Here is a 24,395-nt window from a genome sequence, read left to right as displayed (position 1 = left end):
GACTGAGCCACACCAGTGAGGGCTCTTGCACCCTGTTTTAGAACTGTACGAAGTGTTTCCACACATGGATTCCATTTGCCCCCCACTTCGGCCTGTGAGGTAAGTAGGACATTTGTCAGCTGCAACAGCGAGGAGCTAAGGTAATGGCAGAGCTGGGGTTTGGAGCCAGGTCGCCTTGTGCCGGAACAGGAGCAAACTGTGCCAGGTTAATCTACACCTTGGATGAATGGGTTAAAAGCAACCTGTGGGGAAATGATGTGCAGGTGTTGGAGAGAGCTGTTTTGCAAGCACACAGCAATAACAGTAGCACCTGGCTGTAGAATGGCCAACAGAGCTGGGTGGCAATGCGTCTGCTGTATTGATGAACAAACCGGAGGCCCCATACGAAACCGAGGACAACGTTGCAGTTCAATGACCCAGAGGTGGCTTGATTGCAAACGTTCCTCCTTTTCAAGTTGTTGTGACAGAAGTGATGCAGGTGACTTGGGCACAACTGAGGCGCCCAGCTGGGGAGTGGCAGAGCCCTGGGGCTTGAAATCAATGCCTTCCATCCCCTGGCCTTTCTCACCGGGGTGTTGAGAGGAACAAGAGCGGAAAGCACTCATCACTGCATAACAGCGTTAAAGGAGCCAGTGCTCAGCGTCCCCCTTTCCCCAAATCCAATGGGCCCCCAGGGGAGAGCTACTGAGGGGCAACGTTGCGGCTTGCGCTCTCTCCTTATTAACAGTGCGACTGAAGTCATAGTCACTCAGTTCCTTTCCCAGAGCAGGTTTCCTTCTCTGAAAAACGAGGACATCATTTCCTGCCTGACAGATTGTGACAGTGACATAAGCAGCATATGTGAAAGCATTCTGTAAACTAGGAAGTATTATTTATGAGCTGTTGAAAGCTTTGAATCCTTACATCCTGGAGTACCCCGAATAAGGCTCACTCTAGGACCCTGAAAGGCCTGGCTCTGGTGGGAGGTGGGAGTAGAGAAGGTGGTTCTTTTTTGGTCTCCCCAGTTGGTGGGCTGGGCTGGCACACCGTAGTGGGGAGGACAACGGAGGAGGCTGGGCTTGCTCACTGCCTCTGTCTTTTCCCCCAGCTGAGGGGGAAGTGGCGGGGGAGGGGGAGGGGGCTGGCATAACCTTTTCTTTGGTGAGTCAGCTGAGAAGGAATTTCTAAAGCTCCAATGATATAAGTAGTGGTTTGGGTTTGGATTTTTAAAGCTGCTGCCTCTTGTTTTCTTTTATTTATTTATTTTTAGACAGGGGAAGGGAGGGAGAAAGAGAGGGAGAGAAACAGCGTTGTGTGGTTGCCTCTCGCGCGCCCCCAACTGGGGAGACCTGGCCCGCAACCCAGGCGTGTGCCCTGACCGGGAATAGAACCGGCAACCTTTTGCTTTGTGGGACAATGTCCAACCCACTGAGCTATGCCAGTCAGGCCTGCCGCATCTTTTAAAGCAGCCTTAAGATATAACTAAAAGTACAAACAGTCGGGAAGCACTTGGAAAATGCAAGGAGCACAGCTTCTTCCTAGCGTGAACTTGAGGAAATCATTCAGCTTCTCTGGGCCTGTTTTCTCGTCTGTAAGATGGGGACAATGCTACGTCTTTTGCAAGGTCACTGTGAGTATTTAATATATGTGAGAGAGCTGGGTCCAGTGCCTGGTCTGCAACCGAGGCCCAACACCTGTCCATTTGCTTTCTCTCCCCAGGGGACAGACTGCCATCATTCAGCACTGGCGAGCAGAAAGCACTTATTCTTCAGTTGCCCCGTTCTGGTATAATGGCAGCCATTATTCTTTGAATTCTCACAACCCCAATGGGACACCTCATCTACAGACACCCCAGAGACAAGGGAGCGGTTCTGAGAAGTTTTATTGCCCAAGGTCACACAGTTTGGAATTCTTTTTATCCTCACCCTAGGACATGCTTATTGATTTGAAAGAGAGAGGAAGGGAAACATCCAACCGGGGACTGAATCTGCAACCCAGGCATGTGCCCTGAAAGGGAATCGAACCCACAAGCTTTTGGTTTACGGGACAACACTCCAACTGATTCACATGGGCCAAGGCACACAGCTTGTAATTTTTAAAGCCAGGATTCACATCTCCTTCATCTAGTTTGCTTTTTAGATAATCAAATGTATGAGGGGGCTTAATCATACTGGATCTTCTGGAAGGCTCATCTTTAATAGACTGGAACCAAGGGGGGAAACAGCAACCAGGCCCATTTTGATAATGAACTCAGGGTGGAGCTTCAAGGACACAGAAGAGGCCATTGCTGGAGGCAGCCTGGCAATAATCAAAAAGAGCTAAAAAACAAATGTTTGCTTCCCAAATCCCTGGGGAGTTTAATCTGTGCTCTATGCCTTTCGGGAGCTTATGTAGGGAGGGTGAGAGGGGTCCTTTATTAAGCAAGATACAAATATGTAAGCAGTAGTCTTCTGTCATCTCCCACTAAACACGACCTCCTACTTATCGCCTGACAGCCGCGCACCTCCCACCCTAAAAGCACATGGGAACCGGGTCTCCTTCCCCAACCCCTAAGCTAGACTGCAGAAGCTAGAATAGGCACGCTAACTCATGTTCCTCTTAGAAAATCTAAGTGTACCAAAGGCACATAGAGCCAAAGTATGTTTTTAAATACATATCTTTGTTTCAACACATGGCTGCTTTTTAAGGTATCAACCCAAGAGCTGAGGACATGCCCTGTCACTACTGCAGAAAGCAGGTATCTTTCAGTGTCACCTGTGCTGCCCCGCCTCCACACCTGGTCATCAGCACCTCATTAACCAGCAAAGTGACTGCCACAGCAGTGACCACTTCAGACTGTGCCAGGTATTGCACAGCATGCGCAAGGAGGGCCCAAATGGTAAATGGAGGCCCCTTTAAGAGCTACACGCCCTGGCTGGTGTGGCTCAGTGGTCTGAGCTCTGGCCTATGAACCAAGGAGTGGCTGGTTCGATTCCTAGTCAGGGCACATGCCTGGGTTGTGGGCCAGGTCCCCAGTTGGGGGCGTGCAAGACACCACCACACACTGATGTTTCTCTCCTCCTCTTTCTCCCTCCCTTCCCCTGTCTCTAAAAATAAATAAATAAATAAATAAATAAAATCTTTTTTTAAAAAATGGCAGGGGGGGGAGCTATGCCTGAGTGGCTCTTCTGCCCAGTTAAGAGTGATGGCAAATCCTTCCTTAAGAGTCAAGGCCCTGGCCTCAGATGCATACACAAGGATGGCTCTCACAGCGCCTGACCTGTCTGTCATCCCTCCTGGCCAAGATGAGGAAGAGCAGCTAGACAGGATTGTTATGACCCATTCACTTATAGCTGTAAACCCTGAAAATGCTGGCTTTGGCGGCTCGCCCCTGGTAGAGCTGTGTAGGGTCACTGTACAGTGCTGAGGTATAAGAGCGAAAGCCCCAGCTCGTCCGTGTCTACACAGCTGAGGCAGGGAAATTCACTGATGAGATCAAAGGAAGACCACCAGGAGCTCACCATAAGCCCACGGACCCACAGCTGACCCCATTCCCCCCACCTGCTCCCCAACCCCCAGACATGATAACAGTTAATGCCCATATTTCTGCCTAGGCCTGTGTAATAGAAAGGACTTTTATTTCTGAAGAATTCATATAGCCATTGGCAATACAGAACCACCTCTCGGTACTTTTTGTTTTTGTTTGCACTTAAGAAACCGAAATACATGACTGGGATAATGCCAAAACGAGAATTGCTGGTTTCTCATCTAGGATACGAATACACACTTAACTCCTTGACACTTTACTGCCTTTGTGGTACAAAGCTAAAGCCAGAACCCAGGTGGGGGAAGCGCTGCACCCCTGTCGTCTGGTCCAGTCGTGGGAAGACTAACCCATGTTCTTTCGGTTGCCATAGCCCCTAGGGTGGGTGTCCTTCCAGTCATCCCACTCCCGAGATCGGTGGAGTGCTTCCTCCTCCTCCTCCTCCTCCTCCTTTTGTTCTTGCTCTTCTTGTTGCTGAGCTGCTCTTCTGACCTCTGCCCAAGGAGAAACACGAGAAAGCGGGCATGAGAGACCGAGGAAACACCAGGGCCTCCGCGGCGCTCCGCGCACAACCGCCTAAGATGAGAACAAGGAGCGCGGCCAGCCACCGGGCCTGGGGCCAGCAGAAGCGGGGCAGGAACTCACACACCCAACAGAGGACATGTTAAATAATAGGAAGGGTGCTCTGAGTGGCTGGCGCATAAAACTTGCCCCTCAGAATGCACTCTATTTGGGGAAAGAATTATTGCTAAAATGGCTAACCGCCCCCCAAAAGGAAAACCCACAAAAAAACAAAAGATTGACTGACCAACGAAACCCCAGCAAACCAAAAAACACTCAAGTAAAAGATATTTGATTTTTTTAAAGATTTTTTTATTTCTTTATTTTTAGAGAGGGGGAGGGAGAGAGAAAGAGGGAGAGAGATGTCAATGTGCAAGAGATACATCGATTGGTTGCCTCTTGTATGCACCCGGACCCGGGACTTGACCCACAACCCAGGCATGTGCCCTGGCTGGGAATCAAACCAGTGGCCTTTTGCTTTGCGGATGACACCCAACTGAGTCACACCGATCAGGGCCAAAAATACTTATGATTTTATAATTTGTGATATGCTAAGGACCAGCAACTGCAGGTGACTTCCTCTCCTCTACCCATTTCCTGTTATATAATTTTGTACACATTTCTTTTTAGAGAGGGAGGAAGGTACGGAGAGACAGAAATATTGATTTTTTTGTTCCATTTATTTATGCATTCATTGGTTGTTTCTTGCATGTGCCCTGACCAGGATCGAACCTGCAACCTTGGTGTATCAGGACAACACTCTACCCAACTGAGCTACCAGGCCAATGTGTCAATTTCTAATTTGTCTGACAACCTGATTTCTAATTTGAAAGTTTATTGTGTTTACACTTAAGATAATTACTGATATGGGTAGACTGGGATCTGCCATTCCACTATTGGGTTTCTGTTCATTTTTGTTGTTGTTGTTGTTCCTCTGTTTATTCTTTCTTGCCTTCTCCCTTTTCTCAACTGACTTTATATCTTTGTTCTGCATTATTTTTTAAAAATAAACTTTATTACTTAGAGCAGTTTTAGGCTCACAGCAAAACTAAATGGGAAGTACACAGTGTTCCAATAAACCCCTGCTTCTACATAGCAACAGCCTGTCCCACCATGAACATCCTGACCGGAGGGACACTTTTGTCACAAGAGATAAACTAAACCTACACTTATCATTATCACCCAAACTCGCTAGGATGCATGAGGGCTCACTCTTGGCATTTACGTTCTGTGGATTTAGACAAATGTCTAACCACACACATCCACCGTGACAGTACCTACAGCACACTTTCACTGCCCTACACACCCTGTGCCACATCTTCATCCCTCCTTCTCCTCTGACCCCTGGCAAACACTGACTCTTCACTGTCTCCATAGTTTTGCCTTTTCTAAATGTCATATAGTTGGGATCATACGCGGGGGGAACCAAAAAAACCCGGAATTACCTCCTGGAGGGCGGGCCCTTGTAGTACAGGCTTCCCCCGCTAGGCAAGTGCTCTAGGAGTCCATCTGTATTGGTGTACCAGCTGGTGTCATTGTGAGAGGCTGCACTCAGCTTCAGTGAGTTGTTTTGAACTCTTTCAACGCATGCGCCCATTTCATGATGGGTGATTTACGAGCGCACCTGCCCACACCGCGCTGAGTGTCCAGCAGTTTTTGATCAAAAACAGCATGACCCCTGTGCCCCGCGCTCCCTATTCAACTGATCTCAGTCTAAGCGACTTCTTTTTTGTTTCCCTGGATGAAAAAAGTCCTCAAAGGGAACCATTTTGCCGATGTGGAAGAGGTGAAACAAAAAACGGCAGAAGCACTGAAAGGCATCAAAATTTACGAGTTCAAAACTGTTTTGAGCAGTGGGAAAAAAAAATCTCAATAGGTGTATTGCATCAAATGAAGAGTACTTTGAAGGTGACTGAAGTTTAATCAGGTAAGAATAAATACACAATTTTTTATAAATAAATTCTGGGGGTTCTTTGGGTCCCCCTTCAAAGGCTACTGTATATAGCCTTTTCAATACACATGTTAATGTGTATTTAAGGTTTTTCCATGTCTTTTCATGACTTGATAGCTCATTTCTTTTTAGCAAAGAACACTACTCCATTTTCTAGATGTACCCCAGTGTATTTCTCCATTTATCCATGGAGGACATCTTGATTGCTTCCACCTTTTGGCACTTAGGATTAAAGCTGACATAACACTTTTTGCACAGCCCTGTTGTTTTCAAATCATTTAGGTGAATACCAAGGAGCACAATTGCTGGATTGTATGGCATGAGCACCAGCCTGCGAATCAAAGGGTCACTGGTTTGATTCCCAGTCAGAGCACATGCCTGGGTTGCAGTCCAGGTCCCCGGTTGGGGGCACATGCAAGAGGCAACCACACATTGATGTCTCTCCCTCTCTTTCTCCCTCCCCTCCCCTCTCTCTAAAAATAAATAAATTTTTTTTTAAAGTGTATTGATTTTTCATTTTAGCAGCAAGTTAAATGATCTAAAACCAGAATTCCAAATTCTATTTCCTCTGCACTGGGCAGCGGCTGCACTCCCCATTCAGCTATGTGAGCCCTCCCTAAGGTGCTTGGAACCTATCTTGTGCTTATGTAGCTTAAGGGTGAGTCTGAGAAGTGGGCAGGATTTTAGAGAGAATTAGGACTCCTCTGTGGTTCTCTCCTTTCTGAGACAGTCTTCACTTTTTGGTTGCTACAGTCCCTCTGAACTCAGTGCTCATTCCACAACCAATAAGACCGCACGTTTCTAGCCATGTTTTAGCTCCTCTCACATCATAGCACCTGCAACCTGCCCATGGGGGAAGAGGAAACCCTTTCAAAGGACCACACTTCTTTTCTCTCTGCTACATTTGAAACAGCACTGGAACCTGGAATATTGAGGCCGGAGTCAAATTCTAGCCTAGCCCCTTTTTCGGTATGTTGACTTTGCCTAAGTCCATTCTCAGACGCCATTTCCTCATCCTAACATGGGGTTAAAAATGTCTGTTCTTTGGTTTTATTACCATCAAATGAGCTAATACACGAGACAAGGAAACTGAGGCTCAGAGGGGCCAAGTGATGTCCTATCAGGTGGTAGGAGCACTGGGCTACCCCAGCTCTGCTTGCGCCTTTTCGGTCAACACCACACTGCTTCTATCTTTCTGATGGCTGCCCCCTTCTCCATCTTTCCCTCCCAAAGGCACCTCCAAGTATCTGCTATGATCTAATGACCAAGTTGGGCACCAAGAAAGAATCCAGTAAGTCAAAATTCCTGCCCTCAAGAAGTTCCAAATGCCACCCCTTTCTTGTAAGGGTTGACTGCCCTCCAGTCTCTGCCTGCTTTCAGCTGCCGCCCAGTGCCCTCAGGTAGCTGTTCTGTTATAGTCTGTCCAGTTTGTAGTTGTTAACCATAGGAGGGGTTGACCCAATCCAAACTCCTCTGCCAATACTATAACGGAACTGCTCTCTGTGGATTTTTGGTTTTGCTATCTAGCTGCGCAGTGTTTTTATGCCGTGATAGTTGGAGAGATTTGAAAACTACACTTCTCCACTGCCATTCTCCCAGAATCATCTGCTATTTATTTTACTAATAAATGAAGTAAAATACTGTCTTGAGCCCTGGCTACTGTGGTTCAGTGGATTGAGTACTGGCCTGTGAACCGAAGGGTCACAGGTTTGATTCCCAGTCAGGGCACATGCCTTGGTTGCAGGCCAGGTCCCCAGTTATGAGACGCACAAGAGGCAACCAGACATTGATGTTTCTCTCCTTCTCTTTCTCCCTTCCTCTCCCTCTAAAAATAAACAAATACATAAAATCTTTAAAAAAAAAACAGCCCAGAGTGTTTCTGTTACTCAGAATCTTTGTCCAGATTACTTCTGCTCCTAAAGGACAGCAATACTTGGTCAGAACTGAACTGCTGAGGAGTAAGGATCCCGTAATGGGACCACCGTCTTCCCAGTCCTTCATACCTGAATTTGTCTTCGGTACTCCCTGATCTGGTATAACTCCCAGCTTCCGACGTTGGTCATACCAGTCATTCACTGTCATAGTCGCCAGACCTGGATAACCAGCTCCAAATACTCTGCAAGAGTCACACAGTATTAAGAACACTCAACATAAATAGCACTGTTCAAAAGCCTCTTCTCTTGAGTGACAGAGCCGTGTTCAGTTCACCCTCCTGCCCCTAACCAGCCAGCTGCTGGGGATCTGTGCGAACCCCTATGACGATATGTAAAAAGAGGCATGTGAGAAAGGGCATGCAAGTCAAGAGCTTTCATGACAGATCAAGAACCCCGGCTCATCTCCCGGTAAGCAACCCCGGAGGCCAATGCCCCCCAGAGCAGTGTGGATGCTGTGAAAGGGATGTTTGTAGTTAGTGGGTCTAAAAGGTTCGCAGAGAAAGGAGACTCTCCTGCCACCCTATGGGAATGTGTCTCAAGAACCCAGATGGGCAAACATGTCCTTTGGAGAACTGTCACTGAAGGCCGTGATGGGGAACGGTTTTAAAGGGTCCAATTCTCCATTTGATTCCTCTCTTTGTTGTTTTTAATTGCTCAACAAAGTGACTAATTTTCACTGGTTTCCTTTGGAGCCTCTTTTTAAGCTCATGTTTGTGAGAGAAATGCCTGCTGAAGACAGAGAGAGATTCCTAGAAGAGACAGTATCCCTTCGATGAAAGAACAGCCTCCCAGGTGAAGCCATGATGATCTTTCAACAATGCCCCACTGTGTCCATTACCATGCACTGCAAGTGAACTGCAAAAGCGAGGTGCTTGCAAAGGCACCCCACTTTTCAGCGCTACCTACTTGGCTTGGGCGGCATCCCGAGTGAGAATAAAGGGTTTCATTGGAGGCCTGTCCTGAGGAGTTGAGCGAGAAGTTGACGCCTAAAAAGGAAATTAACTGTCAGAAGTGTATCTGCCTTTTGCCCACCCTGCTCTGCAGCCTTTTAGGACTCCGGGTGCTCAAAAAGCCCTGGGTTCAAAAGGCACTTACTCCCTCCTTGTCGGTGCCTGACATACAGCAGCAGAATACTGATGATGGGGATTGCTTAGCTTTGCTGAGGACACCAGAGTACCTTGCTGCGAGAAAAAGAAAGCCCTCCCGGGAATCATCTTACCATAAGGGAAAACGAACTTGGCTTTAAAGTGCCTCCCCAAAGGGGCTGCCCAAGGCTTCCTCCACGTTCCACCTAAATCCCTTGAGCTGAATGGTAAGCCCCTGTCCTCAGCCTGGCTTTCAGTGTTGCCGTTCATCTAAAACTCCTTCCAACTTTAATTCTGTGATTAACTGTCAAGAATCCCCGAGGGGGCTTGAGAAATCGATGTTGCTAAATGCAGAGGGGAGAACGAGCTAGTACTTTCCACGTGTAGGTGTACAGAAATGTTCCCAGGAACCCTGGCTGTCTGGGTACGCAATGAAACAAAGTCCGCTCATAGGAAACACCATCATTTAGTTGGAGCTCTATCACTTCCAGAGTTGATCTCAGCACTAAATTGAGAGAGCGTGGGGGAAAAAACCCAGCAACAGAGATGGGGCAGGGGAGGACCGGACCTCACTAAGATCTGCTCCAGGGGCCTTATGGCTTCTAAATACCAATTGCTCATTCTTTGACCCTTTCACAAGAAGAACTAGGTTGATGTTACCCTGAGGCAAAAGCTTCTGGGATAATTAGTACAAGTCAAATTGGGAGGTTTCTCGGAGGACAAAAAGGAACGCCCATGACCAGCTGATCGATTCCATTCAAATCATGTTCTATCAGAACCAAAAAGTAAGTGGCAGCAGAGCCTCATCTTTGGAAGCAGCGGCTCCAAAGCAGGGTTATGGTCTTTGCAGACGGCTGAAGAAGCTGCGGCACAGCCCGTTTTCTTGACCCGCATGTGCAACGCTCCGTGCACAGCGTCCTCGCCGTTTCTCACACTTGGGTCAGCTGAAGGCGGGAGAGTGCATCGCTGCACGGGGTTAAATTGGGAGTCTTCCCCCAAGCCACACTCATTCTTTGGCTTTACCATCTTTCTACTCCTCTCTTTCCTCCAGGCCCGCTCCTTTCTTCTCCACTCCCATCCTATTCCGCTTCCCCTTTGTTGATCATAGGCAAGCAGATTTTAAAAGCTTATCTGCCTGTGCCTTCCCATACCCAAAACCAATTTCTACTTCAGAGGACTCTCCCCCCCCCCCGCCACTGCATGGCATGTCACAAATTTACAAATGACCAACGTGTGTTACAGGTTAGAGCGCACTGGGGGACGCTACTGTGAACTGGAGAGAAAGCCACCCTGGCGAACCTTCAGCCTTCTTCCACTGATCTTAACAAGGACAGTGATTTTATGGAGACTTAACAGGATTTTGGTTTGATTGTTGTCCTACAGAACATTCAAATCTCAGACAGCTGCCTTCTGAGCTACAGAGGCAGTGCCCAGACTCACCTCTCTGGGGGCGTCTTTTCCCTTCAGGATCTTTATCTCCTGGTCAATGCTGTCGATCTCTTCTAAGCTGATGCCGACCCACCTCCGCAGGTGCAGGAGGTAATACTCACGAACACGCTCATCGTCCGCTCCTTCACTCTCCACCGCAGCTTTCATTGCAGACAACCGATGTTCCAACTCCTTCTTCTGCTTGTATCTGGGCCATGGGAAAGCATTACCCGTGAACTTAAAAATAAAAGAGGGAGTCCTTCGAAAGGCCACAAGATTTTACCTTTGCAATTTACCAGGCCGGTCAGTACACTGACTTCCACTTTGGCAAAAATATAGATTCTTTACCCCAGAACTTGCCAGCGAGGCAGTTCTCGTGAGACTATAAGGCAAGGAACGGATTGGCAGGGACTGAGAAATACACCTGAAGCCAGAAAAACAGACGCAACCTGATCTGAGGAACTCCTCCCATCATCTTTAGAAATGGAGTGCCTTCGTACTTTAAATCAACCTTTACTAGCTTGGGTGCTGAGTACCACACCATGTCCATTTTGGAATTCTAGCGTCAGAGAAATACAGAATCTCAGGGGTCGCTTACCTGCCATTGATGCAGGAATTCTTTGTGAAACAGCCTAAAGAAATGACCATCTCTTCTTTTGTCCCGGGCAAAACATTCTCAGCTCTTCTGACTCATCTTAATATAATTTAAAGTATAACCACCCTGCCTACCTTTTTCAGGATGCATTCTAGTACCTCATGTATCATTCATTCCACAAATATTTACTGAATACCTGCTGTATGACAGGCACCGTTCCCAGTGCCAGTGACACAGCTATGCATACAAGAGTCCTTGCTCTCCTGAAGCTTTCACTGTAGGAAAAGACAGAAAAAAAACCAACAGCAACAGATGAGGACTCGGTTGGTGATAAGTGCTATGAAGAGGCAAAAATCAAGGTAATATGGATAGAACGGTGGCACAAAAGTAGGGGTGCTGTTATATACAGCGTGATGAGGCGAGACTTCTCTGAAGAGGTGACATTCAAGCCGACTTCAAAGAAATAGGGAAGCAAGCAATGCCAAGATCTGGGTCTTCTTGTTTTATTTTTACAAGAGAAAATTGACGTTTCATACATGCACATGGGGAATTCAGATACACATGTAAATTCCAAAGATGGTGAGGCGACATTGGGTATATAAGACATGTTTGGAGGAAGGAGAATGGAGGGGGGACAAGGTATTTAATTCCAGAAGTGAGAGCGAGCTATTTACATGTAGTTGAGGAAGAGCGAACACCCATGGCAGGAGAATCCCCCTGGGCGACTCAGAAACCATAAGACACAGCAGAGGAGCTAGCCAATAGGCCCTGCCCGAAGCCCTCCTATTTACTGTACTTCATTCAAATGAGGCTAAGGCAGCATGCTCGGACCTCCTTCCTGAAGCAGGTTCTCTGTCTGAATCTCTTGGGCAGGAAAGGTGGGAGGGCCAGGGTGGAAGGAGGCAGAAATCAAAGATTCTGGGTCTTGTTTCTTAATACACAGCTTAAAATCAATACACCCAAAGAGGCAGCTTCAGAGTGGTGAAACTTTGCTTCCCTGTGAGGGTGTTGGTTCTAACGGGGGAAAGCAAATACGGAGGTCCTGGGTGGAAGAGGGCCTGGCCTGCCATGTTTGAGAAGCAAGCAAGGAGGCCAGTGTGGCGGGTGGGCAGGGAAGAGCCCTGACAGGCAATGGGGTCAGACAGAAAGCCAGGGCCACTGTTTGCAGAGCCCTGTTAAGGAAGAAGACCCAAGACATCAAATGCCATGACATTCTGAGTGCAATGGAAGAGCCGTCAAGAGGCTTTTGGACAGAACACATGACAGGAATACTGGCAGGAAACCTGTTTTACGTGCGCCTCTCTGGCTGTGTGTGGACTCGAGACTGAGGGGGCTGGGAGGCAACGGGGACGCAGGGAATCAATTCAGAGGACACTGTCACAGTCCAGGTGATAGAGTGACTTGCAAAAGGGAGTTGGTGAGATACAGATGTATTTATAATATAAACAACTTCCGGCCAAGATGGAGGCTTAGACGGACATGCTCAGTCTCCCTCTACAACTAGAGAGGAATACAATTACTTCAAAACAAAAGATAACTAGAAATTCCAGAAAATAAAAATACACGGAAGTCCAACGTACAAAGTTATAAACCAGCGGCGCCCTTTGGGCAGATAAGAGCGAAAGTAGGCGGTGCTGTTTGCGGTAGCACCAGGGAGAGCAACCCCAGCTGCAGTCGAACCCCACCAGCTCCCGACCCCAACACTGGGAAAGCAGCCACCACATCGCCGAACAGTGAGGCCCAGAAGGTGGGAGGACGGATCCCAGTCTCCTAGCGGAATAACTGCAGGAATCCATCTTGGACCCCCGCCCCCACACAAAGCGCCACAGCGCTGCGAAATACGTTGCTGGTCCGCCGCCGGTCGCTGGGGAGTGACGACAAAGTGCCACAGCGCGGCGAAAAAGGTTGCGGATCGGCGCTGGTCGCTGGGTCGTGACGAGTACACAGGCACTGCCCCCTATAGCCGGCCCAAGAAAACAAAACGCATCTGTCAAAATGAGGCAGACAACTATAGAAATCCCGGTGGCACAGCTCACCAGGCAACAGATGAGGAATCTGACAGATGAACAAATAAGAAACCTGTCAGAGGCTCAGTTCAGGGCCATTGTTATCAGGTGGCTTACAGAATTAACAAAAGATCTGGATAAAGATGAGAAAGAACTGAAAAACACTCATACTGAAAGGAACAAAACCACATACGAGACAGATGGTGAGGAAATAAAATCCAGAGTTCAAATCAACAAACCAGAACATAGAGAAGGAACAAACAGTTAACCAGTGCAGAGAGAGGAAACGGGAAGCAAGGATGAGAGGATCAGAAACCTCTGGGACAGCTATAAGAGCTCCAACATACAGATGGATTGGATTACCAGAGGGTGAAGAAGAACTAGAAATTGAAAAATTAAGTGAAAATATAATAAAGCAGAACTTCCCAAACTTGGGGAAGGAAATAGACTTACAGGTCCAGGAAGCACAGAGAGTTCCAAAACAACTGGACCCAGGGAGAACCACACCAAGACACATTATAATCAAAATGTCAAAAGTTAAAGATAAAGAGAGAGTCTTAAAAGCAGCAAGAGAGAAGAAAAGAATCATGTACAAAGGGGTCCCAATTAGACTATCAGCTGACTTCTCAAGGGAGACCCTGCAGGCAAGAAGGGACTGGCAAGAAATATTCAAAGAAATGAAAACCCAAAACCTACAACCACGAATACTCTATCCAGCGAAATTGTCATTCAGAATAGAAGGGCAGAGAAAGTGTTTCCAGGACAAAATAAAACTGAAAGAGTTCATTAGATCCAAACCACTATTATATGAGATGTTAAAGGGACTGGTTTAGAAAAAGGAGGATCAAAACTATGAAATCTAAAATGAAAACTGCATCACAAGAACCAACAACAGAAGCCAGGGAATTGAAACAGAGGCGAACTAAACAGGCAGCGAGAGTGGAAAAAGAACTACAGGTATGGGGAGCATATTGGGGGGAGGTCAGTAGGGAAGGGGGAGAGGGAGGGAGATGGTATAGGAATTAAGAAACATCGTAGGAGGGAATGGAATAAACAGAGAGAGGTTGAGAAGAACTATATGCACAACCAATGGACATGGACTAAAAGGGGGAGACAAGAAGAGGGAGGGGGGCCACCGGGTGGAGGGGAGCAGAGGGAAGGGAAATTGGAACAAATGTAACACTGTAATCAATAAAACACATTAAAAAAATAAAAATAAAATAAAATATAAAACAGGATTTGTTGGTTTATTGAATGCCAGGGCTTGAGGGAAAGAGAGGAATCCAGGGAAAACTCCTTGGTTTCCAAGAGAAGTATCCTGAAATACCCATGTCTGGAACCCCACTCCAGACACCCAGAATCGGCTGCTCCTCTGAAGGTGCTCACCCAGATCTGGACCTCTTAACCTGAGGTCCATGAACAGAGGGATTTTTGTGGGGTTTTTTTTGGCCGGGATGGGGGGGGGTGTTGAGGGGCAGCAGTGGTCCTTGAATTCCCTGAAATTTTACATAGAATTCTACAGGTATGGCCCTGGCTGGTGTGATCAGTGGGTTGGGCATTGTCCCACAAACCGAAAAATCTCCAGTTCAATTCCCAGTCAGGGCACATGCCTGGGTTGTTGGCCAGGTCCCCGGCTGGGGGCATGAGAGAGGCAGCCAACTGATGTTTCTCTCCCTCTCTTTCTCCCTTCCTAAAAATAAATAAATATAAAGAAAAAGGAAAAGAAAAGAATTCTATAGGTATGTGTTTTTCTTTCCCCCCAGAAACACTTTGTAGTTTTTATCAAATTATTTAATGAGGTCCTTGACCCAGGACCAGTCAATAACCACTGCTCTGGAAGCATTCTTTATTATAAAAACCTTTAGGCTCTTCTGCTCCACTTACCCAACGAGTGGGCCCTTTACGTAATGTCACCAATAACTGTCACAGCATCCTCATAGGTAGCCTTGTGAGTGAAACACTACAAGGTCAATTCCTAGTTCATGAATGTTATCCCAGCTATCGCTTAAGAACATTCAAGTCTCATCCCACTCCTACCCCCCCACCCTCTTCCCTGGGAAAAAACATACCAGGGCCTTAGAATGTACATAATCCCAGGTAAATTCTGAGTTAAGTCTCCTGGTCCTTTGAAAAAGGTCCTTGCGCTTCCCGTCTCTGCATGAGACTGGGCACTGCACTCTCTTTCCTTCTTCTCTGCTTCCTTGCTCCTCACACCGCTCTTTGTCATCCTTGGGGCTTCTGGTCCTCAACGCCTGTTCTTTTCGGGCACTGTTTTTAATCCTTTGAGTACCAACGTCGCTGGGAGGGATGCTGACAAATTTTCCCAAGTGCCAGCGTTGCTGCCAGCGACTCTTTTTTCAATGACTATAAATGTAAATAACAATGGAATAATTCGTATTTTATGTTCTGTTCTCTTTTTTTGTACCTCAGGTTATATACTGATATAATTTTTTCTCATGTTGATCCAAATTTCGAATTACGCATGGTGCTCAAAGGGGTTAAAAACCCTTTTGCCTTAGCAAAAGAACTCGTTCTTCTGATCAGAGCTTATTTGGAACTCCAGGAAGTAATAAACATAAAATCTACCTTGGTTAAATCAGAGGTGGGCTCTGTATACCCCGCTGCCGCAGGCACTGCCATAGAATCTCTGGGCTCCAAGGCATAGATTTAAAACCACTGCCCCAGATTTCCATCATGTCCTGTTTCCCATGGGGAGCTGTTCCATGAAAACACTCCCTTATCACCCTAGGAACCCCGATGCCTGTCACCCTTCTGACTCTGGACAACTGTCACCATTCCCTTTTCCCATTGCCAAGCTGCTGAAGAGAGCCCATGAATTACAAGTTTCTATCATATGAGTCAGCTACAAGGTGCCTGCTCACACTTCAGCTGAGTGGTCATGCGTGCTCAGCTGTCCCTTTGTTCATCTTTTGTGGGTCCCGTGCCACCATCATACCAGATGGCCAGCAGGTGTAGGCTTCAATTTCCCTCTTTACCTTAAAATCTCTGTAACTTCACCTTTCCTCCTTTCCTCTTGACTGTATGGGGCTAATGCTGCCTTTAAAAAAATTTATTTATTTAGTTTGAGAGAGAGGGGAAGGGCAGGAGAAAGAGAGGGAGAGGAACATCAGTGCGAGAGAGAAACATCAATCAGTTGCCTCTCTGGTATGTGGGGACCAAACCTGAAACCCAGCCACGTGCCCTGACCAGGAATCAAACCAGCAACCTTTCACTTTGCAAGACGACACCCAACCAACTGAGCCACACTGGTTAGAGTGCGGATGCTGTTTTTTGTAGCCAAGGCGATATCTTTACCTTTCCACTTTTGCTCTAAATATTGTCCCCACCCATGTTTTCCTAGGCCTCACTCCATCAATTACCCTCCCTGTCATTAGCAGTTACAATTTTTTACTCTCCTGGCGCCTTTCCCCCATTCTAGAAACACCTGCCGCAACCATGTTTTGTTTTGTTTTTTCTCATTGCTATAGTGGAAATGGCACCTGAGCTGGGAATTTGAAGACTTGAGTTTAAATCCTACCCTGCACTTACTAGCTATGTAACTTGGACAAGTCAATTCTCAGAGCCCACACCCTTACCTCTAAAATGGAGATAATATTTGCTGCTTAGGATTGTTAAGAGAATCAAATGGAACAACACACATGGGAAGCGCTTTGTAAGCAGCGATGTAATGCAAATACTGTTAGCCGATAAGAAAACTGAGGCTAGGAGGGGTAGGTTAGGTTTGAGCTGTCTGGGAAACATCCATACAGGGTGTTGGAGGTCTGAGTCTGAAGGCCAGGGGAGGTCTGGGCTAGTGATGCAAATATGGGAGCCATTAGCAAAAAGATCACATTGATTTCTCATCCGTCAGGCATTTAAAGAAAAAGTTCAAACGTCAAGCTTTCTAGCCAAAGAAATGCAAATCAAAACAATGAGATACTTTGGTCTGCCCCATTGGATTTTCTAAGTGTTAACATCCAAGACCCGTGCAGTGGAACATACTGTGAAATTTGTTATAGAAAGCAATGCGGTTACCATCAAGTCTTAAAATAGTTAAAATCTTTGATCTGGTCATTGGTCCTTCCAGAAATCTATCCTAAAGAAACAGTGACAGACTTCCGGCCAAGATGGAGGCCTAGACTGACACGCTCCGTCTCCCTCCACAACTAAGAAGGACTACAACTACCACAAAACCAGAAATAACCAAAAGTTCCAGAAAATAAAGCTACATGGAAGTCCAACATATGAAGTTATAAACCAGTCGTGCCCGTCCGGACGGGTAGGAGGGGCGAAGCCGGGGCAGAAAGGTCAAGCTGTGCTGGCGGTGGCAGCTGCAGCGACAAGTGGCGGTAAGCACAGACACCCGTATTTAGGGGGAGGCAAGAAGGGCCTGGGGAGCAGCCCTGGCTGCAGACCAAAGCCATCAGCTCACGATTCCAACGCCGGGGAAGGCAGACCCCCACTGACTCGGACTGTGAGGCCCAGAGGGTGTGGGGATGGAGGAGGAAGCTCCTGGTCTCTCAGCGCAGAGTGACAGCAGGAATCCATCTTGGACCCCCGCCCCCATGCAAAGCACCACACTGTGGTGAGACGGGTCGCCCAGTGGTGATGAGTGCATGGGGCTCCGCCCCCTACAGCGAGGGAGGTGTGACAGCCCTGCCCAGGAAGCAAACACTGCCAGGATGGCAGGGAAAATGATAGAGATCCCAATCACGCAGCTGACCAGAAAGCAAATACATGAATTAATGGACGAACAGATAGATAACCTTTCTGAGGCTCAGTTCGGAGCTATAGCTATAAGACAGCTTACAGAAATAAGAGTGGGACTTAAGACGGGGAAGGCATGAAGGCTAGTCCTGCTGAAATGAATGAAAACACATACGAGACAAGGGAAGGTGAGGGAAGGAAATCCAGGGATCAAATCAACAAATCGGAATATAGGGAAGGAACAAACAGTCAACCAGTACAGAAAGAGGAAGCAAAAAGTAAGAAAAAAGAGCAGAAGCTCAGAAATCTATGGGACACCTATAAGAGAGCAAACATCCTAATCATAGGGTTGCCAGAAGGTGAAGAAGAACTAGAAATTGAAAAATTATGTGAAAAAATAATGAAGCAGAACTTCCCGAACTTGGGGAAGGAAACAGACTTACAGGTCCAGGAAGCACAAAGAGTTCCAGAAAAACTGGACCCAGGGAGAACCACTCCAAGACACATTAGAATCAAAATGTCAAAAATTAAAGATAAAGAAAGAATCTTAAAAGCAGTAAGAGAGAAGAGAAGAATTATGTACAAAGGGGTCCCAATTAGACTATCAGCTGACTTCTCAAGGGAGACCCTGCAGGCAAGAAGGGACTGGCAAGAAATATTCAAAGAAATGAAAAGCAAAAACCTACAGCCACGAATACTCTATCCAGCGAAGCTGTCATTCAGAATAGAAGGGCAGATGAAGTGCTTCCATGACAAAGTAAAACTGAAGGAGTTCATCAGATCCAAACCACTGTTATATGAAATGTTAAAGGGACTGGTTTAGAAGAAGGAGGATCAAAACTGAACATTAAAATGAAAACTGCATCACAAGAACCAACAACAGAAGCTAGGGAATTGAAACAAAGGCAAACTAAGTAGGCAATGAGAGTGGGAAAAGAATTATAGGCATGGGGAACATACTGGGAGGAGGTCAGCGGGGAGGAGGAAGGGGGGAAAGGGAGGGAGATGATGCAGGAATTAAGAAGCATAGTAGGAGGGAGTGGAGTAGACAGCAAGATGTTGAGAAGAACTATATGCACAACCAATGGGCATGGACTAAGGGGGGGGGACAACTGGAGGGAGGGGGTCACTGGGTGGAGGGGAGCAGAAGGAAAAGAAATTGGGACAACTGTAACAGCATAATCAATAAAGCATATTAAAAAGAGAAAGAAACAGTGACAGATGCAGTTAAAGATGTCTGTTCATAGCATTACTTAGAAGGGCAAAAACAAAAAACCAAGAACCATAGTCTAAGTATTTGACAATAAAAGATTAATCCAAATACTTATGGTATAACTATGGGATGAAATATTACATAACCATTAAATACCATGGTTTCAAAAGACACAGTGAAATGCTCACAATCTCTTAGGTTATAAAAAAAAGGTAAAAAACTATATTTACAGCATTATTCCAAATTTATTAACTAAAATAACTACATATCTGGAAGGAAACATATCAGAAAGTCAAAAAAGATCATCTCTGAGTGGTAGGATTAAGGCTTATTTTAATTAACAAAATATTCCTCTGTTTTTCCAACTTTCTACATTGAGTATTACTTTCAAAATCAGAAAAATCTGTAATCTTTCTTTTTTTACTTAAGTTTTTTAAAAAGATTTTATTTATTTATTTTGAGAGAGAGGGGAGGGGAGAAAGGAGGGAGAGAAACATCAATGTGTGGTTGCCTCTCACACACCTTCAGCTGGGGACCTGGCCCACAATCCAGGCATGTGCCCTGACTGGGAATTGAACCAGCGACCCCTTGGTTCACAGGCGGGCACTCGATCCACTGAGCCACACCAGCCAGGGTTGTAATCTCTGTTTCTAACCATCCATCAAGGCTCATCTTAAAATCTGTTGCCTCCTGAAATCCTCAACATCCTTCCAACCACATGTGATCACTCCCTTGGTCTTTCTCCACAATGTTACTTGTTATCTCTATGGCACATGTGGTCTCTCTCTCTCTATTATTATTATTTTTATTTTTGGTGTATTAGAATTATTTGGATACCAAACTCACTGTTTAAACGTCCGTTTTCGTGCCAGTGGGCTGCCCTTACTTTCTTACAAAGGACATGATGCTGAATCACATTTCCTCAAAAATCATTCTCTCACTCACTAGTCCCTGACCACGCTTTGTTATTCTTTATAGCCCTCACCACCTGAAATTACATTATTATTTAGTAGTTTAATGTCTCCTCACAAAAATACAAGCTCCATGAGGGCACAGGCTTTGTCTAGTTCTCTATTAGCTAGAACAGTTCCTGGCACACAGGAAAGGCTCAATAAATATTTGTCCAATGACTGAATCAATTTCCAGCTGTCTAGATGAGGTCTCTCCTGAGTTTCATGCCACCAAATACCTCTACTTGGATGTCTCCTAGGCACCTTAAATGCAACACATCTCAATACCAAATCTGCTCTTCCCCTATCCCATGCTCTGTTTTTCCTCCTCTATTCCCCATGTTAGTGAGTTCCGCAGCCACCCACCCAAGTCAGCAGCATGGACATCGTCCTTGCTGCTTCCTTCTACCCCATCTTCCTCAACCATCTGATCACCAAGTTTTCTACAGACTCAGCCCTCCTAAATCAACATACCGCCATCCCTTCTGCCACAGCATTGCCACAGTGAGGCCTCATCACCTCTGTGAACTAACAGCACCTAGTCTGCTCCCTCACACTGGTTCCTGACTACAACCAGAGTACGTCAGTTGAAATATAAACATGGCCACATGACTCTTAAAAAAAGAAAGAAAAGAAAAAAACCCAGTGGATCCGAATCACTAAGCAAAGTCTAAGCTCTTTAACATGGACTAGCAGTAAGCGACATCTATGGAACATCTACTTATGTGCCAGATACTACGCTAGCGGTGTATGTGCTTCATTTTATTTATGCTTCCAAACCCTATGAGCTAGGTAGCATGTTACTTAGATTTCACATATGAGGCTCAGGTGGGTTAAATGAGTTACCCAAAGTTCCATGGCTTCTAAGTAAAGCTGGGTCTCAAACCCAGGGCTCTGGCTCCACAACCTGTACTCAGGCACAAAGATATAAACAGCAGCTGACTTTGACTGCTTACTGCTTTTTTTTTTTGTATGAGAAAGGACCTGCTGTTACCTGATTTTACAGCTGGGGAAATTAAGGCACCGAGAGATTACGCAGAGTACCCGAAGTCAGAGTGATTGCATGGCGGAGCTGGGACTCAAACCCTTCCCCCGCCCCCATTCTTAGCAATGAGATTGTTCCTTCACCTTCCTGTGCACCCCAAGCTCTCCTAGATTTGAACGATACAACATTCGCCAGCATCATCCCTCCTCACCTCTCCATTACCCCCCTTGTATTCTAACAGCACCTGATTGTGTAGTCATTCCTCACCCCAGCACAGCTCTTTAATGTCCCTGTAGCTAAGGCTTTCTCTGCTGCCTAATGCCCTCCTTTTCCTCTTCCTCTAGCAAATATTCCTATTCATCCTTAAACCACTCATCCCAGAAGTCACCTCTTCCAGGGAGCCTTCCTCGCTCTCCTGCTCCCTCTTTGGTTAGGTGCCCCTCCTGTCTGCTCTCACTGTACCTTGTACATCATTCTATCACATCATTTTGTACTGAGACTGTTTCTACGCCTCTTTTCCTCACCAGACCATATGCTTCTCGGAGGCAAAGGCAACTCCTACTCATGGAAAGACTCGTACTCAGTTTGTACCTCCGGCATCTAGTGTAGTTCCTAGACACACTGAGCACTCCTTAAGTGCTTTTTAAAAAACGAAACTGAGAGCAAGCAACTTGTTCAAGGTACATGATGAAGCTGTGCCAGGCCTGAGAATAGTTTAGGATCTTACACACCTGATCCAGTACTGTTAGAACAGAGCTTCTCAATCAATGGATCCTAAAGGGACCACAGCTACAGGATATTGTGCCCTTCAGAGGTGTTTGCCCCACTGTACCATATGAATATTGCTTTGCTGTGCTGTGGGAGTGACTGGGAGACACTCTACTAAACTACATTGCTGCTGCTGGAAATGATAAGGAGTCTAATGCTTAGGTATGATCACCTCAACAAACATAGAGCATTCTTGAAAAACTCAGTAGTTTGCTTGCACTAGGGCCTATGCCCAATAAAAACCAAGAGTAACATACACCACTGTCCACGCCCGCCCCCCAAAAAACATGCATCCGCCCCCCAATAGCACTGCCATTAGCCAGTTTTCAAATTACAGCTATTGACCCACCTCGCTATTTTAGCCTGTCTTTGAGATGCCATAGCAATGAGGCTAGGACGGGCCATGGAAGAACTAGCAGCGTTACTTTCATCTGAGTTGTTCTTGGTTTTCGGCAACTCAAACTCTGCCACGTGATAGTGTTGGCACTGAGTTAGGAAGAATAAAAAGTGTTCTCGAGCCCACTGCAAATGATCTAGACGCTTGCTGGGGTCGACTTGTTTCATGGCGAGCGCTCCTTGAAATGCGGGCACCATCAGATACTTCAGGTCGGTGGAAGCAATCTCTTCCAAATCTTCATTAGGGCTGCAAAGAGCAAAGAGGAGGCTGTGAAGCCTGGTTGGTCATTCAAACGATGGCCCTTGCTTCCTGGGGGCGGGGCGGGCTGGGATGGGAATGAGGCAAAGGGAGGAGGCACGGGGAACAGCGGCCGATTTTCTTCAATGAAAACTGGCTGAGCGGCCGGCCACACCCAATGCCTCTGCAAACAGCCGATACTAGGTAACAAAGCCGGGGGATAGTAACAGAGTGAGTGCTCGGGAGTGAGGTGGAGAATGTAAACAATATACACGCGATCACAGTGGGAGGGAGGCACGAAGGTCGCCAGTCTTAAAGGTCTCCCTCCACCCAGGCTCCATGGCTCCACCCTTGGTAACCGTTACCACCTTCATTGTCAGCTATCACCCCCTCCCCATACCTGAACAAGTCAAGCTGCGATAACATCTCGGCAGCCTTCTCCAGGAGGTGTAGTCCTTTCAACACCTTCTCTTGGACTACCCGGGAACCGGAGGGCTCCGCCGCTACCTCCACTTCGTCCACAAGCCGCTGGCTGGTGTCGAACAGCTCGGGTAGCCTAGGCGGCAGCAACTCTTCTTCTTCGGCTGCTGCCATCTTACGGGAGGGAGGAAGCCAGAAAACCTCACTTCCGGGTTTAAAGGGAACCTTGGGAAGAACTGCGAGAACCTATGAAACCGGAAGTGGTACTACCTTGGTCGTCGTCCCCAATTGTTCCCGAAGCCCCAAAGGTCCGCCGGAAGCGGCTGTTTACCCACCCTGGCAACCGTTTCCAACTGACTCGTTTGATCAGCCTTCCCCTTACTAGGGGGAACAGAACCCTAGGCGCTTTGTTTAGGGCTTGATCCTCGTCGCCGACGCGGAGCTAAGCAGCTCCGTGACCCCGAGGACTGGCTGGGACCAAGCGGAGTACAGAGCGAGCCGCCGCGCGCTTCCGGAAGCGGTCCGCTACGAGCCCCGCCCCGCCGGGCGCGAAGTGCAAGTAGCGCCCCCTTCTGGCTTCTGTCCGTCCACAGCTGGAGCTCCGGGATCCTCCCACCCAGTCATCGCCCACCCACTTCCCCTTTAAGTCATCTACCTGCACACATATTTTCTTTCAAGTTTTCCCATGTGAAAACTTCCTTGTCCCACCTCCCAGCCAAGTCACAGTTCTGTGCATCTCTCTGAGAGCACCGACAACATGTATTACCGTTAGCGATTGACAAATCTACCTCTCTTTCCAGAATGAGCCTGATTAATTTTTGCACCCCTCTGGCTAGCTCAGAAAAAGAAGTGATCGGTTTGGAAAGCAGCCCAATTATGCAGAACTTGCGCTGTTCTGTATGTAGGTATTCGCCACGTGAGGCTATCAAACACTTGAATGTGGATATTTTGAATCGAGATGTGCTATAAATGTGAAACAGCGGATTTTGAAAAATTATTACAAAACAAGAATATAAGATCTCAATTTTTACACGGAGTACACTGTTGAAATGCTTATAGTTTTGTATATATTGGGTTAAATATATTAACATTAATTTCACTTGTGTCCTTTCACTTCCTTAATGTGCCTACTAGAAAACTTATATTTACATATGGACTCACATTTGTGGCTTACATTTTATTTCCACTGGACAGTGCTGATGTGAAAATATAATTCGGGGAAGTCGTTGCTTTGAACAAATCAATATAAATATATACTCATTATCTTAGGACATACCCCCAAGTCCTAGGAGATTTAAGTTAAGTAGAATGCACACCGCCTGCTCTGGAAAATAAGCTTTTAAACTAAATGTTGCTAAGAAAAAAATTTTCACGTAAAAACAACTAGAGGGCAATACAGGACAGTATATAACTAGTGGATATGTCACATCGCACAGGCTGTTGGAAAACTACAAAATGACAAGTCACTCTATGCCAGGAATTCAGAAAGCTTCTTAGACATTATATGCTGTCACAGAACTTCAAAGTTGGAAGGGGACCTCAAAACTCAGCAGAAAAAAACTGACACCAGAAAGGTTCATTCACTTGCACAACCAGTTGCGGCCAAGCCAGTGTCTTCTAAATTCAATCGTTTTTACTCCATCCATCTTAAATTGA

General features: G+C 46.6%; 1 protein-coding gene across 1 annotated transcript; it reads right to left on the bottom strand.

The window, feature by feature from the left end:
- Positions 1–3,561: 3,561 nt before the first annotated feature.
- IGBP1 (immunoglobulin binding protein 1) lies at positions 3,562–23,022 on the bottom strand. Its single transcript, XM_090264687.1, has 6 exons — positions 22,720–23,022; positions 22,035–22,328; positions 10,474–10,669; positions 8,855–8,934; positions 8,018–8,130; positions 3,562–3,996 (listed from the first exon to the last, which is right to left on the bottom strand). Exons 1-6 carry the CDS (start codon positions 22,911–22,913, stop codon positions 3,848–3,850), a joined length of 1,026 nt encoding a protein of 341 aa, XP_090120813.1. The 5' UTR covers positions 22,914–23,022; the 3' UTR covers positions 3,562–3,847.
- Positions 23,023–24,395: the final 1,373 nt, after the last annotated feature.

The sequence above is a fragment of the Furipterus horrens genome, unplaced genomic scaffold (genome assembly GCF_987537825.1).
Source record: "Furipterus horrens unplaced genomic scaffold, mFurHor1.1.pri manual_scaffold_17, whole genome shotgun sequence".
Taxonomy (NCBI): Eukaryota; Metazoa; Chordata; class Mammalia; order Chiroptera; family Furipteridae; genus Furipterus; species Furipterus horrens.
Note: the sequence above shows the minus strand (reverse complement) of the source record. Positions and strands in the feature narration are given on the sequence as shown.

Coding starts and splice junctions, on each gene's coding strand:
- IGBP1 (XM_090264687.1), bottom strand. CDS start 22,913: ATGGCAGCAGCCGAAGAAGAAGAGTTGCTGCCGCCTAGGCTACCCGAG. Junction 22,329..22,719: donor TCGCAGCTTGACTTGTTCAG/GTATGGGGAGGG, acceptor TGCTCTTTGCAG/CCCTAATGAAGATTTGGAAG. Junction 3,997..8,017: donor AGTACCGAAGACAAATTCAG/GTATGAAGGACT, acceptor CTCCTTGGGCAG/AGGTCAGAAGAGCAGCTCAG.